A 16,238-nucleotide genomic window follows, 5' to 3' on the forward strand; every position below is an offset into this window, starting at 1 on the left:
ACAAGCAGTATTAAAAAGCATCTTAGCTGACAAGTTGTCTGCCTTCATGTATTGCAGAGATTTTTTGAAAACCTGAATCCAATGGGAAACAGTGTGGAGACAGAATTTACAGATTATCTCTTCAACAAGTCACTGGAGATAGAGCCACGAAATGTCAAGCCTCCTCCAAGATTTGTTAGTATTCCATTTTTGCATTTATTTTTCAAAAAGTGCTTACATTTGCCTTTCATAGATGGCAGAAGTCATTTCAGATCTCTGACTTCATAACTACAAAGCTACGTTTAGGTTATCCCACAGCCTTTTGATTTTGGTTGCTATTTTGTGTCATTTCAGCCCAAGAAGTACAGCTACCCTCTCAAGTCCCCGGGCGTTCGTCCCTCCAACCCAAGGCCGGGTACCATGAGGCATCCCACACCCCTGCAGCAGGAGCCCAGGAAGATCAGCTACAGCCGCATCCCCGAGAGCGAGACCGAGGCGACGGCGTCGGCGCCCAACTCGCCGCGGACGCCGCTGACGCCGCCGCCCGCCTCCGCCACCTCCAGCACCACCGACGCCTGCAGCGTCTTCGACTCGGACCCCTCCAGCCCCTTCCATACACGTAGGTGCCACACGCAGCACGTGGTGGCAGGCAGGGGAAATCAGGTTTAGCCTTCTCGAGTGACTGTAAAAATCATTGCTTTTGTCTCCATCAAAACCCTTCAGTATTTCTTACTCACTTTTTCTTTAAGAAGTTTTTATTGTAAAGGAAAAACTGAACAGGATTAGATGTGTTACATAGGGGCTGTTACAAGTCTGTGGAGGATCTTCAAAACTGAAGGCAGAGGTAATCTCTAGGGCCCATATATGTCCCAAACGAACTTGTGGGATTTGGTGCCATATGTATATTTGTGAATATATTTGGTGAGTATCTGATGGTGAACATAAAGAATAAAAAAATTATTTGTTTGTAGGTGCCTTATTCTGCTGCCTGCAACTCAGAACTGAGTTCAGTGTACATGGATGTTTTTCCTGCAGAACTTAAAATCAGTATTTGCTTGCTTTAAATTCACCAGGACCTATCCACACCTCTTTTTCTTCTGTCTTTCCTGACATAAAAGGAAGCTCATATTTTATGGTGTGCCCTCAGTATTTAATAATGGATATAGGCTCCTTTCACATACAAGGGTTTTCAGAGGTTACTCCTGTGTTCAGCTGGTTGCCACAAGGAGGTGAAATGACTTCCTAAAGGCAAAAGTTCCTTGGCAGAGCTGTACCATTGCTGAGTGTCCAGGCCAGGTCTTTGGAAAGCCTCTGGAGAAAGGATTTCTTTGTTGTTGGTCCATTGACTGCAGGTTCAGGATATTATTTTAGTGCTGTTGTGACTTAAGAACAAGTTTGTGGTGTGGTTTTGGTCTCAAGGATTACTTAAGAAAGTTCAGGAGCTGATGGCCACAGAGATCTCTGCAGTTCAGAAAAGCAATTTTTCTGGCAGCTGCAAGTTAGAGGCTTATTTCATTGTCATTATTTGCCACTTCCTTGATTCATGATGCTTTTAATGAGCAATTGCTTTATTATGTATGGCACCTCTATGGGGAGCAATATTGAGCCAAAAGTTCATCATTATCAGTGGGTTTTTTATGTCCCTTAGGATCTGCTTCTGTGTCATCCATAAACTTTACCAAAACTTCAGATGATGCTCCTGTCCCTCCTCCTGTTCCTCCACGAAGAAGACCAGAATCTGCCCCAGCTGAATCCTCCCCATCAAAAGTAAGTAAGCAGAAAAAATGTCATTTGTTTTTCAGGGAGAAAAGGGAAGGGTATGATAGAAAAGTAACTCTCAAAGACAGTACATTTATTTTTTGAAGAACTTTATGTGAAAGAGTAAGCAGCCATGTATTTCAGGCCTTCACAGCTCTACCTCACTATGTCTTGATCTCAAACAAATGAAAATATATGGGACCTAAATTTAGGTTTAGAAATGTCTTATCTACTGATGTGCTGTGCTCAGGCCCCTTGCATTGCCTGTGAGAACTTGAGGCTTCAGGCAGGTGTTTCCATCTGGGATTAATTGTTTCAGAGTATTGATTTAGGAAATATGAATAAGAGTAAGAACTGATGAACAGTAATGATGGAAAGTGCTGTACACAACTCAGTCCTCTGGAAAGTTTCACCAGAATATTTGATCCTGATGCTGTGGTGCTTGAGTGCTTGCTTACCCGTCCTGTCTGCCTGCCTGCTTAAGCCATTGCTACATTTGCCTTTTGCATTTGTCTGGCAACTGGGATCTGATCCAGCCTTTGTTGCAGACACTGTCAAATTTCACCTGATTTCAGTGGAAGCTTGTTTGTGAATTCAGATTTAAAAATCCCACTCAAAATTACTTCAGAGCAGATATGTCTTTGAAGAGAGCTTTTAAGTGGCTCTTCAGCAGTTATTTTCAGACTACAGGCAACTGTTTTGCCAGTCAGCAGAACTTGACACATCACCAAAATGTATCTGAAATCCTACCAAAATGTATTTGAAAACATTGTGTACGTGATACGGTGTTGGAGATATCCTGTCACCGTTGTCTGCAATTTGGGAACTGTTCACTTCCATAATTCTGACAACTTAACTCCATCTTCTGAGCATAGTTTATTTTTTTTCCCTGTTCATTGTTCATCAACCTCTCCCTTTTTCTAGTTTTTTTGAAGAAATTCCTGGTGTGTTAAGCCATTCCAAGTGCTTTTTACTGGGGAGGTGGTGGAAGATATCCAAACCTCCCCAGCAAGCAGACCTGGAACTAGCATGGAAATTGTTCCTTTGGCCGTTCTTTGCCTTGCCCTTGTCCCTCTCTGTGCATCTTCATTCCGTCCATCCTTGGCTGTTCACTCATGTGCTGCTGCAGCCCAGCTAAGAGCAATCTGCAGTGCAGGACGGGGCTTCTGTTTGACAGCAGGGTCCTGTGCTTTGCTGCCACTCTGGAGTTTTACTGACTGAAGTGTTTGTGTACCTCAGATCACTTCTGCACACCTGGACAACCCACCAGCCATCCCTCCTAGGCAACCCACCTCTAAAGTGTATTCTCCAAGGTACTCGGTGCCTGATCGGACCTGCATCTCTGACTCCTGTGTTACCCCTGCCAACCCCCCCGAGTTACCGCCCCGGGAACCTGTGCGAACTCCGGATGTTTTCTCTAGCTCACCACTACACCTCCAGCCTCCGCCCCTGGGCAGAAAAAGCGAACTTGGTAACACCTTCTTCCCAAACAGCCCCTCTCCCTTCACGCCCCCTCCCCCCCAGACACCTTCTCCACATGTAGCACGGAGGCACCTGCCGTCGCCGCCTTTGATACCGCAGGATGTGGACCTCCCTTCTGTTGCTGGACCACCCATTCCTCCACGACAAAGCACTTCTCAACATATCCCAAAGCTTCCTCCAAAAACTTACAAAAGGGAGCACACGCACCCCTCGATGCATCGGGATGGGCCACCCTTGCTGGAGAACGCCCCCTCCTCCTGAACTGTCCCTCGCGCTGGGAGTCGCATTTTCCTGGTGCTATGTCTGTTGCTGGCAATGGATGCACTGAACCTGGTGGTGTCAAGGAGTTGGGACGTGGATGCCAAACACTAAGAACTCTCCAATGCGTTGGAAATGTCGTGTACAGAAATGGAACTGCGAAAACAGACTTTCTAGTGGAAAACCCGGTTAACTTGCTATTCTTGTTTTAGTATGCAGGACTTTGTTCTAAAGTTATTGGACAGCTGATTGTACCAGAAAACAGTCTGGAGAGACTTCTTTGGCCAATGAGCAGAGACTGTGTTTGTGTAATGATCAATAATGTCCAGTACAGGAAGGAAAAACAGTCTTGTATCCATCAGTTCCATACAGTGGCACAGTTTTCGGAATGAAAACATTATGCACTTTTTTTAAATCTCAAACAGGGAACTTTATATCCTTCTTAATTTTCCTTTGCTTTACTTACTCCCTGCTTTAAAATACCTTCCTAAAATTATGAGAAGGACTGTGAGGAAGATCTGTGGTACCTAACCGAGCTAGAATTAAGGCAAAGCACTGTATTGCGGTCCTGTTTACAAGTTGTTACAATGAGTAGTAGGGGGTACCTAGGCTTCACCAAAGAGGTACTTTATTATTATTTTCTGAAATACTGTGGTGCCAGTTCAAAAATAAATTTTTGCCAGGAAGCATAATGTCTAATTATTGCTTTCTTTAGATAGAGCTGATGAAAGTCTTACATCATTAAGGTGACAGCAAATTTTTTTTTTAAAAGCAGCACTATCATCTGAAGCAAATATACTACATTTAGAAGACTGTTAATCTCTGCTAGGTTATGTCATGTTCTTTTTAAGGTTTACTGATAATCCATTTCATGGCTAGTAGCTATTCTTTTTCAGTCATGCCATGAAAACAGTCACTTGTCAACTTCCATAGCTATTGTCATGTTTTACTAACAATAGATTAATCAGCATACATAGGATTGCCTTGCAGTTGCATAAATCGTGTGTATATAGTGAATGTTGCATAAATATACTTGCAGATTGTTTTTAATTTAATTGAAATAAAGATAAAGATATGTTTGGCTGACATACGTTAAATTATTAATGGACAAATGTTCAACTTAGTTTTTCAGTTAAGCACTGAGGGGGATAAAAGCCCATCTTGTGGTACGTATTTTTCCTAATTCAGTGTATGTATTTTAGTAATGAGAGACTAAAGAGGTGTTTCTGGCATGTTACAAATAATAATTCAGTAATATTTTGAGAGGCTGGGTTACTCCCAAAGTGAATTATTATACCTTATGAAATGTTTCCCACGTCCTGTATGACACGTTAGAAAAATCAAACTTCTATTAGTCTTTACAGTGGCTTTTTCTGTCCAAAACACACATGACAGAACAGGTATGCTGTAAGTATTCTGACATGGTTTATCCATAAATCTGCATGCTGCTCTTCGACTCCAGACCAGACTGGGACAGTAATGGATGGCAGTTGTTGAAGAAAAGGAGCTCTGTAATGTCCTACAGTAGGTATGTGAAGCATCAAGTGTCTCATCTTCAGTTCACAGGGCTCATGGAGCAAGTAAAATTCCCTCACATATCCTCTTTGGAAGAAGAACACATCTCAGGATCTTGGAAAGCTGAGTCTCTTACAGATAGTGTCAGTTGAATGATGCCAGAAATTTCCTTTTTTAATGCTGTCAGCAGTGCCATTGATCAGGCCCTTTGGTCCTTTGGTGTGGTTCATTACACTGGGAAAGCATTTCATCAACAGGAATGGCAGTTTTCACCAAAGTCAGATCTTGAAATTGTCAGTTGTATTCCTTCTTAGATGTCTTTAATGATGTTGTTTTGAAACATTTTTTTTTTTCTGGCAAAAGAAAAACGGAAGATCTCAAAACCTTGGCTTCAGAAAACAACATTATATGGGAGCTTTATAAAAACTGTCCAGCCTCAGGAGGTGTAGTCTGGGTTATGGATTCTTTGGATAAAAACACTATGATGAGCATACTGTTGGCAGTGTTACCTAAATTATTAGTTCCTCAGTGGGTTACCAGGAAAACTCCAAAATTTGAGACTTTCTGGTCTGTATTTCTTCTTCAGCACATTTTTGTCTGTGCTGCTGTGCAGAGCAGGCAGGCCACCCAGTGGTCAGGGTGCTCAGTCAGGAGGGTTTCTTGCATGGCTCCCACTAATCAGCAGATTTCTTAAATGTCAGTAGGTTTCTGCTTTCCTTTGTGAAATGGGGGATGCTGCTCCCTGTTTGTGGTGGAGGATAAAAGTGCTTTCCTGGTGAGATACTTGGACAACAGGTGACAATGGCCATCATGCCCTAAAGTAAACATTCTTTGGAGCCCAGGGGTCAGTCACAGTGCACAAATCATGGTGTTGACTCAGCTGCAAACAGGAAGGACAGGGTCAGAATCAAACCTGTAGCATTTAGGAGTTGACTACAACTGCTAAGTCACTGGTTTGTGTCATGGCAGCTGTGTGTTAATAATTTCTGATCTGAGCGGCTTCTTGGATCATGTTTGCATTAGTGACAATACTTTTCACATAAAAATGAAACTATTTTAATTATGTTCTTTGTCTCCTTGGTAAAATAACCCTGATTTGGTCTGGTGTGGAGGCCTGGAGAGTTGCTGTATTACTGTAGAGAGCTGATATATGGCTAAAAGTCAGCCAGAACCACTCACTGCAAGCTATGTAGGCAGGGTTATGTAGCAGAACTGCATGGGTTTATAAGAAAGTTGGGGACAACCTTTTTTTGGCAGGGCCTCTTGCAATAGGACAGAGAGTAATGGCTTTAAATTAAAGGGGGGTAGATTTAGACAAAGTATGAGGAAGTTTTTTACAGTGGGTGTGGTGAACCACTGGAACAGGTAGCCCAGAGGTGGAAGATGCCCCATCCCTGGCAACATTCAGGATCAGGCTGGGAGAGCTCTCAGCAGCCAGCTTTATCTAGGTGAAGATGTCCATGCTCATTGCAGGGGGTTGGACTAGATGGTCTTTTAAGGTTCTTTTCCAGCCCAGACTGTTCCATGATTCTGTGGTGATTTGCAGGTGCTGAGCATTTACCTCTGTCCAGCTGCTGTGTGGGAAACCACTGTTGTGCTGCCTGGTGATCCCATGGTGACACGTTATTGTCGTGGCATTCAGCAGCCCCTGCAGCAAACTTGTCTAATGGGGAATGTCGTCCTCCTTCAGGGGGACATGGAAGCACCCCTGGAGTGCTCCATCCTCAAGAAGCCATTTCCAGTGTGGGCTAACCTTCTGCTCTAATATATGCCTCTCTTAAATCAGGGAGGGAGAGGTCTGTCTCAGTAAGAGCAGGCTAATACACTGGATTTTAGATCCTTCATGTTTCAGAGTGACATCATGGGATTATTTATATTTTTTCTTTCTTGTGTGCTTTAAGTTAGATTTTCCCAGTGATATCACTGGAGGTACCACTGTTGAACATAGTAGATTATTTTGCTTCATTGAATTATCATTTCTAAATCCATACAGTGCATAGGTGAAGGCTTTCTTTGGGAGACAAACCTGTGGCCTGATACAGGTGTAAAGACAAAAATGCTCTTAACTTATTCTGTAAATCCCATTCCTTATTTTCTATTTAAAAAAAAACAAACCGCCCTTAAATACATTTTTCTGCACACTGAGAGCAAATTTACTTTCTGTATTCAGTGGAAAATAGTGCATTATGAGGGAAATGAAGTAAAGAGTAAGGGGTTTTTTCTTATTTTCTAGCCAGCAAGTGTGAAATCCTGTACTGGGTGGCTGAAAAGTTGAAAGGGAGAAATAAAATAAAAACCCTTTTGCCAGATGTATGACAATTTAGCTGCCAAATGTGGAGAACATATGTAATATTTTTAAAAAGAAGGTAACCAAAGGTAGGTGATCAAGGGCACATGTTATTGGAATTGCTTTGGACAAGCTTGTTGCATCTGTTTCAGAGTAAACCTTTTTTTGTTTTGAGTCTAGGATGGCTGACTTAAACAGGGAGTGTAGCTATGGAGAGGTGTGGTCTAGAGGAGTCTTAAGGAGATGAAGATGTGTCACAGTGAGCTACACCAACAACAGGATCTTGACTAGAAGCCTTGAGAGTGAATCAGCTGGGTTCTGAATAAGAGCCTTAGAACTTTGTGTAGGGAACAGTTTGCTTGCATGGCTGGACTTGCAGGGATAGAGGATTGTGTAAGTAATGCTGCCTCAGAAAGGGACCAGAGAAACACCTTAATGGATGCACCCTTCTGGCTGATTCAGTGCAAGAGGCAACAGCAGTATTTAAAGGCAAAGTTTATTTGGCAAAGGAAAAAAAAAATAATCCAGAGCACACATGTACACTAAAGATGGATTTGAAGTGGACCTTGTGACAGGTTGTGTGTGTGTGGTGCTGAGCATCATTCATTCATACTATTTACATTTGCAGCAGGTATAAGGACATCTCAAGTGGTAAGTATAGGCCTAGAAGTAAGAACTCATAGAGAATCAAAAAGAAATAACCATCAGTTCTGACTGTGCCTTAAATCACTAAAATAGAAGCTGAAATCCATATGCATTTTACAAGCAAGGGTCTGCCACTTTGGAAGGATTTCCTCACCCAGGAGATGTTAGCAGGTAGGGTTTTTTCCTTTGTCCTGTTTCTGTCCTGGTATTTTGCTTGGCAAATATGAAAAGCAGGTTTGTTTTGTGAGATTAAAGTGTCATTACATACTTGAGACCACAAAAATCAGAGCCCTTGACAGCATCAGTGCATTACAATGGACACTTGTCCATAGTGATACAGTTCTGATTCCATGGACAAACAAGCAGTTCTGTCTGTGGCTGATTCCTGTGCAGAACGAACAGGCTTTGCTGATGCTTCAGTTACAAGTATCTGGCTCTTCCTGCACAATTTCTATCCTGGCCCTGCACAATCAGACTAAAAGCTGCCAACTCTTAGGAACTGTCTTTGTGAATCAGTGCTGGTCAGCATGAAGCAGTCCTGACTGGAAAGGAACATGGAATTTGTAGTTTTATGAGGATGTGAGGGAAAGGGAAGGAGATGGAAGGGGATTTTTTTTGCCATTAAAAGCCTTACATTAAAAAAAAAAATCTTCCCAGAGTAGTTTCCAAAAGCTATGGGAGGAAAGTAGGGTACTTCTTTCCTTTTTGTAAGGAGGAGAAGTGGATATTTGTTTCATTAAAATCTATGAGAGAGTGACCAGCTAAAACATTTTAATCTTTGGGGTTTTGCTTGGTCACATTCTTGAAATGTTGGGAAAACCTTGATTGCAGTAAAGGTTGGGTTTTGTCTGTCTGGATAGCCCTTTTCACACACACCCCTCTGCCTCCAGCAGAGGAGGAAAAGCAGGTGGTAGGTGCAGGTCAGTCAGCACTGGAGAGCTCTGGGCCCTGCATCTGCAGCAGGTATTGGCCACTGCATCCACGGACACCTGCTCTGGGCTCCCTGTGCTGCTGCCACAGCCAGGAGAGCCCTGCAGCATGGTGGGTGCTCTTCTCTTGGCCCCAAAACCGACCACCCTTGCGCTGATGCGGGGAGTCCCAAGCCCCCAGTCTCACAGGATTTCCCCCAAGGCATTGCTGTTGGCCCCATGGAGACAATTCACAACTTTTTCAGGTGAAGCTGTCCTTTGGACAGACCGGAGTCCCAGGTGTGTCAAAGCAAGCTGATAAAACCACAGGTGCTCTTGAAACTGCCCTCAGAAGGTCCCAGCTTCGGGTGACACCAGAGCTCACCAGGACTGCACTGTAACCCACTGAGCCCGTGGTGCTCTCGCTGCTGGTGTGTGACACAGGTGTCACAGCACAGCCTTCTGCAGAGATCAGGAGCTGAGGGTTTGTCACATCCAGGTGTGAGGAGGGTGGCCTGTGCCTGGCCTCGTTGATCTGTCCTTGCACAAGAAGGAGGGCTATGGCTCTGAACATGGTGCACCATCAACTTTCCTGCCCTAGTGCCTCAATTTTTAGCTGGAGGAACCTTTCCAAAGCTGCACATGATGGTGTCAGGCCAAAGAGTGAGCAAAGTGTATTCCAGGTGTGTTACAGACCAGGAGCCAGGACACTGTTTGGCACCACCAGTGTCTGCACTGATCCACACTGGGGATAAGGTGGAGAAGAGTCTCTTGTGGCAGGCCCTGGGCCCAGCCTGCCTGGAGACACGGGTCATTCTGAGAGCAGAAGCAGTGATTCCCAGAGCAGGACACAATTCAGGAAAACAGCATTCACATAAAAGGTGAAGTAGGATTTTGATGAGTGATGGAAGTCCAAAAGAAAGGATGTTGCTGATTAGGCAGTGCAATGCTCAGGTGCTTCAGCTGATGCTTCTTAGACCTTCTCAAACCGCCTGGGTAATGCGAGCTGGCCTCCTGGAATGCATCTTTGATGGTAGGGTTTTTTGGAAAGTAGAGGAAAGAAGGGAATTTTAGACTTCTGGCCAGGATGCCAGGGTTGCAAAGGTAACCTTTCTGTTGTGGTTGAGGCCAGATAAGACCTGCCTTGAGTTGGGAAGAGCAAAGATGTACAGCAAATCAAGCAGTTTTGGGGGATGAGGGGGAGGAGAAGATATAAGGGTTCGGCCAAAGCTTTCCAAAACTGAGGGAAGTTCAGTCAGGTAGAGATGAAAGCTAGCAAGTTCCTGTGCTTATTGGACCTGCTGGTTGTGCTCCACTGCAACCCAAAGCCTGGCCCTGCCCTGTGCTAGGAAGAGCAGGATGCATTCGTAAGGCAGTTGTGAGAGTCTCCTCTCCCCCACCCTCCACCCTCTGTGTTAGCCAGGGGGATCCTGGGGCCTTGCTGTCTGTCTCCACCCCCGGGGACCTGGGGAAGCACTGCTGTGCTTTGGCTGTGGCCTGCCTCTCTTGGGGCTGCTTATTTCTTTTTGAAGAGCTTGCGGAAGGAGCTCCGGAACCCCCCCTTGGGCTCGTGCCGCGGGTTGTGGTCGCTGAAGGATGTTTGCTCATTGTCATCCTTCTGGCAGAACCTGGTGTTGTCTTCTGCATGGAGCTCCTAAAAGGGAAAAGACAATTTAACCAGCATTTGCAACCTCACATTCTTGTTCCCTTCTCTCTCTATTTCTCTCTTTCTGTGCTAGGAGGGACCTGGTGGGTGAGGAGGTGCTGATAAGGCTGGGAAGAAACACTGGTACCTCTGCAGAGAGCTTGTTGCTGGCTTTAAGACTGAGGCAGGGACAGAGGAATAAAAGGATAAGCACTGTTAGAGGAAACTGGAGCCTTTCTTGCTAAGCTTTTTGTTTAGGGGAAGCTCATTAGCTTCTTTTGCCAGTGAGGGAGCAAGCCAGCTTGAGCAGTTGGAAGAACTTCCCACCCTCTCCTTTCTCCCCTAGAGCAGGGAGGCATCAGGCTTTGGAGCAGTGATGAAATGTGAAAAACTCTTCTACTGGCTCTGCTGCTGCATGGTTTCATATCTCTGGGGCAAAAGGCTTCATTAGCACACGCACCTTGTGGTAAATGTGCCACTAAAAGACCCGTCCCTCTTTTGGGAGAGTGCCAAGCTCCTCTCAGCAAGACTCTGGACAAGACCCTTTTCTCCAATTCTGCCCACCACTGCCATGGTGATTTCCTTTGCACTGGGGTGAGAACATGTCCTGCAGTTCTGGAGGAACTGCCCACAGCCTCCACATCTGCACCCTACTGTGGGCCTCAGTTCTGTGCAGGTGAGTGCCAAAGAGCTCGTTGTCCCTTTCCCTGGGGTGCCTGTGTCCCCATGGCTCTTCCCTCTGCCTCATCTCCCCTCTTCAACCTTCTACCACCTCCTTCACTCACTAGGCTTTGCTTTTTTTGGTTTTTTTCTTTTCTTTTGAAGTTTCCTTGCTGCCTTTTCAGTCAGGCTGTTGGAACCTATCTCCCATCATCATCTGCATCTAAGCACCTCAGAGCACCCTTGGCCTCCTCTTCCTTGGCTGTGACAGCCCAAAGCTGACTCTGAACGGTCACTGCAAGCTACAGAAACATTGCTCCTGCAGGACCTGGTGTCCCTGAAGGGTTACAGAGCTCTTTGCCATGTCCCACCTGAGGGACACAGTTGTGGGCTCTGACTGTTCTCACAGAGTTTGGCATAGGTCTGTACAATCCTGGCAACAAATACAGGTGAAACAAAACCTATGGACCAGATCCCTGCTGGTGTAAATGGGCTGAGCTTGGCCAAGTCATGCTGGTTTACACTGGCAGGACTTATCCAGCACTTACCCAGCACTCACAGCAGGTGGAAAGGCACCTGTTTAACTGGGTGCCAATCACAGCACTAATTTTGAACAGCTTTGTGTAAACTTCGTGACCTGCTCAGAACATTCACCTTGGGGGGGGAAGCTCAGTGACAGTGGAGACACACAAGAGGCTACCTTGTCTCAAAGGTGTTCTAGCTGAGCCAGCTGTGCACCTCAACCCATGCTTTTCCCAGGGGAAGATGTGTGTGAAAACGAGCAGTTGAGGTCTTGAAATGTGTGGGCTTGAAAGCTGTTTTGGCATGTTCTACTCTAACTGTATCTCACATCTTTCTCCTGCTGCTGCTCCTGCTGCACCACCACGTGCCTCTTTTTTTTCCTCCTGCTATTTAAGCCTCCTTACTTCCAAAAAGCTCGGTTTTTCACCCGCTCCTCTCTGTGGGGGGAAGTAGCTCCTTTGGGAGCTTCGGGATGAGGCTGAGATCATGTGAGGCTGAACATTCCTGTCCTGCTTCTGCTGCAGACGGCTCCCACTGCTGCTCCGTGTGCTGTAGAGTCTGGTGCTCACGCCCTCGGCGCTGCGTGGCAGCTCCTTCAGGGACCTGCTCAGCTGCTTCCCTTTGCTGTGGAACATCTCACGCTTGTAGGTGCTGCTGCTCACGGGAGTGCAGCTCTTAGGCAGGGGCTGCAAGGCATGGTCTGTCCTCTCCGGTTCTGAGGTGAAGTTCACAGGCCTAAGGAAGCAAATATCCAAGCTGGACTCGGAAGAGGCCGGGGAGCAGTTCTCAAAGAGAGCAAGGTTTTGGAAGGTGTCATCTTCGTAGGGGCCTGGCATGGTGAAAACCTCCCCAGGGTAGTCAAACTCTTCGTAGCTTGGTGCAAAGTTCCTGGCATCCTGCAGCAGCTCCACGGAGGTTCTGATGGCTCTCTCAGTGTTCCCTACCGCGTCAGCCGGCGGTGCTTCGTACTCCATTTCGGGGATGGATTGCAAGGGGGCTGTCAAGGCCTTGAGTTCCTGCTCTGTCAGCTGAGAGGAGGCAAGGATGTTCTCTGGCCTCTCATGTTTTCTGCTTTCCATCTCCCAGTCAGGGGGTTTTACAGCCTGGATGTTCTCCATCACTGTCGGCTGTGGTTTCTTCATCTGCGGCATCAAATGCCTTAGAAATAAAAACCAAAGCAAAACAAAAAACAGACAGAAGTGGAATACTAAAGGATGACAGAGACAGCATGACAAATTCCCCCCACCCCTTCACTCCCCCAGCCCTTTTGTGTTGGTTTTATGGCCAAAAAGTACTCTTCTGTCTTGGAGAACAGTAACAGAGGTGTCTCTTACAGAAATGGCCTGGCTGGTTAGGAGGACCAAACTTGGAGAGACAGAACTGCTTATCCAGTAGCTCTGTCTAACTTTTGTACTTTACAACATGAAATGAATAGAAACTGAGATGAGAAGCCAACTGCTCCATCTCTCTCCTGCTCATCTGCATTTTAGATTCTAAATTTCCTTCTCTTTCTGTAATGTAGGAGCTGTGCCTCACTTTCCTGTGGTCTGGTTGTCTTTTCAGGTGGACTGGGTTTCTCTCTTGGGTAAGGTGACTCTGTCCCCAAAATGTGTCAGGAGTACTTGGAGGGCTCCTACCCTCCATGTATTCCAGCTGAGTCTTCAGCTCAGGAGGAATGTGGGGTGGAGGAGCTGAGGCTGCCAAGGTGGAGGCCTGGAGCAATCTGTCTGTGAGAGGAGGGAGATTGGCTTGGGCAGTCTGGGGAGAAGGAGGCTAAGGACTGATCTGTAACACTGCTAACAGAGGGGGACTGGGAATGATGCAGCCAAACTCCTGTTAGTATCAAATGAGATAAGAAAGCACAATAGCCACAAGTTGCTGGCATAACAATAAAGGTAAGTCTAGAGTGCTTCTCTGATCATCATCTCATTTGGCACCTGTCAGGCTGGAAATGGCCAAAGGGGAACCATATGAGGAGTGGCTGAGGGCACTAGGTCTGTTCAGCCTGGAGAGACTGAGGAGAGAACTCACTGCAGTTTGCAGCTTCCTCATGAGGGACAGCACAGGGGCAGGCACTGATCTCTTCTCTCTGGTGACCAGTGACAGGACCTGAGGGAGTAGCTTGGAGTTGTGTCAGGGGAGGTTTAGGTTGGATATTAGGAAAAGTTTCTTCACCGAGGGGGTAGTTGGGCACTGAACAGGCTCCCCAGGGCAGTGGTACAGCACCAGCCTGACAGGGTTCAAGAGGTGTTTGCACAAAGCTCTCAGGCACTGTGTGACTCTTGAGGATGGTTCTATGCAGGGTCAGGAGTTGGACTCAATGGTCCTTGTCCTTTCCAACTCAGAATATTTTGTGATTCTGTGGAGATTGTCTTGACTTAGTCTTGTGTCTTTTTGAGCCCATTTCGTACTTACATCTTGTGATAGCGAATTACATCATTCAGTTATGTGCTCTGTGGAAAAGTATTTTTTTTCCCTGCTCTGAGACCTTGGTCTTGTTTCCCAGCTCTTGTAATGCTGACAGTGAATACTGCAGAGTGTTATTGTGCACACCACTGTCAGGCCTAAACCAGTTCACATCCTCCCTGACTTACTGCCTTAGCAGGCAGCCCTGGCTAGAGCTCTGAAACATCCCCTGCTTGTAAACCACACAGTAGGGGATAGCACGATGGAGCCAGCCCTTCATCTCTCTATCCATAGACTGGGAGTGGTTTTGGAAATTACAGCCTGTGGCTGCCTGGTGTCACTGGCATGACGTGGGTGAGGAGAGAATTTTCAGCCTACTTTGAAAGCTGCCCACAAGGACAACAAGCTTACGGGGTGGTTGTGCCAGAGGAAGGTGCTGCTGGGAATGACTGGATGGCCTCTTCAGTGTGGATGCCACTGTCCCGCATTGATGCTGCACTGGGTGTTGGAGAAACCTCCTGGCTTGTGCACTGGGAGGTGAGACCTTTGTACAGCTTCACCAGGGATGACCTGAGGGAGGAGAAATCCATCGTCGGGCTAAGAAATAAGGCAGGGAATGAGCACGAGCGTGTAGAATCACAGAAAACAGGACTGGGAGGGACCTTAATACTCCTGTTCAACTCTGCCCACCCCAAGGAAGAGCCTGTTCCACCTAGTCTGCTCCAGCCAGCAGGGCATCCTGCTTTCTGTGGTGTTCTTAGCACCTCTCCTGATTGCAGTCCCTCCCCAGCAATCTGCCCTTTACCACCCTCCATACTTGGAAGATTCCCTTGAAATTTGATCTTGTTCTACTCCTCAGGTAAATCATCACAAAGAGCAAAGACAACCAGATTCTGATTTTAGTAAAAAGTCTTGATTTCAAGGAATTGTTCTGAACTACAACTTGAGAATTTACATTCAAGTTAATTTCCATCACAGTTAAACAGGTTATGGGAGACTTTTATTTCTCCTACCTCCTCCCCCAGTAAAATAAAATAATGCCATTCTTTTGGAGTCTCAGTCCATAAGGGAAACAGTCCTCACCCTCACCAGGGCCTGGAGCTGCCAGAGCTAAATCTCCATGTGTTTTCCCACTGGGGAGTGACTTTGTCACCAACTTAAGGAATCAAATGATTCCATGAAACATGTGGCTGCTTTATTTAGAAGGACTTAGAAGTGATTTTTCTTTCACTTTCAGAATTAGACAGAAGGGCCCACCCCAAGTCTGACCTCAGTTTGGAGGTCAAATACCAATAGTGGTTCTTCTCCAGCATTTGGAAGCAAAGGGCTTTGTTTTATTTCAACAGAGCAATGTGCCTGTTGATCTAGCCTGGACCTAAACCCCTTGTTTGCCAGGCTTCCCCCACCCCTCCTTTCCCTGGTGACAGAGACAATGAGTAGATGTTGTGCTTACTTCTTCAGCTTTTTCCTCTTCTGTATCAACAGGTCTTCATTGCACTGGAAGAGGAGGCTGTAGTGTGAGATGAAAACGCGGAGGCGCTGCACGCACACCAGCAGCAGGTAATAGTCAGGGTGCTCTTGCTCCGTGAACTTCAGGACATTCTGGGGCACAGAGGAGAGCAGGCTGTTGGGAGGCTGTCCTGACCCTTTCTGGGGAGAAGGCACTGTTGGAACCATGGATTAGGGCTCTGGAGTGCTCATGGCAGTGCCCTGGGGGAGCTTTGCTAGGCACCATGAGTTTCTGAGGGATTTGGATGGGGCCTGCCTCCCACTAGCCCAGTGCAATTGCACAAGGAACCACTGTAAATGTAATCACAGGATAGGTGGGTGATGCACTGATGTTTTGATTTTCTAGGGGTTGCTTTCTGTGTATTCGCCTTATCTGAAATGTTTCAGTACAATTCAGATAAGCCTTCTGTGAACCAGAACTCTTTTTATCAGCCATCTCTCTGTAGGACAGGTTGTTGGGCCCTAGGAGCCCTCTCAGATGTATCCCATCTCTGACCTCCTGTTTTCCCAGAGCAGCAGACAACAGAGCCTTTGGCTTCCCAGGGGACAAAAGCTGCTTCTGTCAGGCCAATTGGAGAAACTGGCAAATATAAGCAAACCTCACGTGAAAAAGATGAAACTTAACCTATTGTTAGCTGGCTTTCCCTTTAAAAGTTTTTTTTTT

At 46.2% G+C, this 16,238-nt stretch overlaps 2 protein-coding genes across 3 annotated transcripts in view; one reads left to right on the forward strand and one right to left on the reverse strand.

Moving 5' to 3' along the window:
* Positions 1–4,563, forward strand: part of SOS1 (SOS Ras/Rac guanine nucleotide exchange factor 1) — a 42,664-nt gene extending 38,101 nt beyond the window's left edge. For both annotated transcript variants that reach the window (XM_074536927.1, XM_074536928.1), the window contains 4 exons: positions 58–174; positions 334–598; positions 1,628–1,746; positions 2,977–4,563. In XM_074536927.1, the coding sequence (XP_074393028.1) occupies positions 58–174; positions 334–598; positions 1,628–1,746; positions 2,977–3,480 (1,005 nt within the window). In that variant the 3' untranslated portion in view covers positions 3,481–4,563. The remainder of the gene's footprint in view (positions 1–57; positions 175–333; positions 599–1,627; positions 1,747–2,976) is intronic.
* Positions 4,564–7,840: 3,277 nt separating this feature from the next.
* Positions 7,841–16,238, reverse strand: part of ARHGEF33 (Rho guanine nucleotide exchange factor 33) — a 29,061-nt gene continuing 20,663 nt past the window's right edge. The window contains exons 13-16 of the mRNA XM_014268703.3: positions 15,519–15,667; positions 14,477–14,635; positions 12,064–12,817; positions 7,841–10,486 (exon numbers count right to left, since the gene is read on the reverse strand). Coding sequence (XP_014124178.1) covers positions 10,349–10,486; positions 12,064–12,817; positions 14,477–14,635; positions 15,519–15,667 — 1,200 coding nt within the window. The 3' untranslated portion in view covers positions 7,841–10,348. The remainder of the gene's footprint in view (positions 10,487–12,063; positions 12,818–14,476; positions 14,636–15,518; positions 15,668–16,238) is intronic.

The sequence above is a fragment of the Zonotrichia albicollis genome, chromosome 3 (genome assembly GCF_047830755.1).
Source record: "Zonotrichia albicollis isolate bZonAlb1 chromosome 3, bZonAlb1.hap1, whole genome shotgun sequence".
In the NCBI taxonomy this organism is placed as follows: domain Eukaryota; kingdom Metazoa; phylum Chordata; class Aves; order Passeriformes; family Passerellidae; genus Zonotrichia; species Zonotrichia albicollis.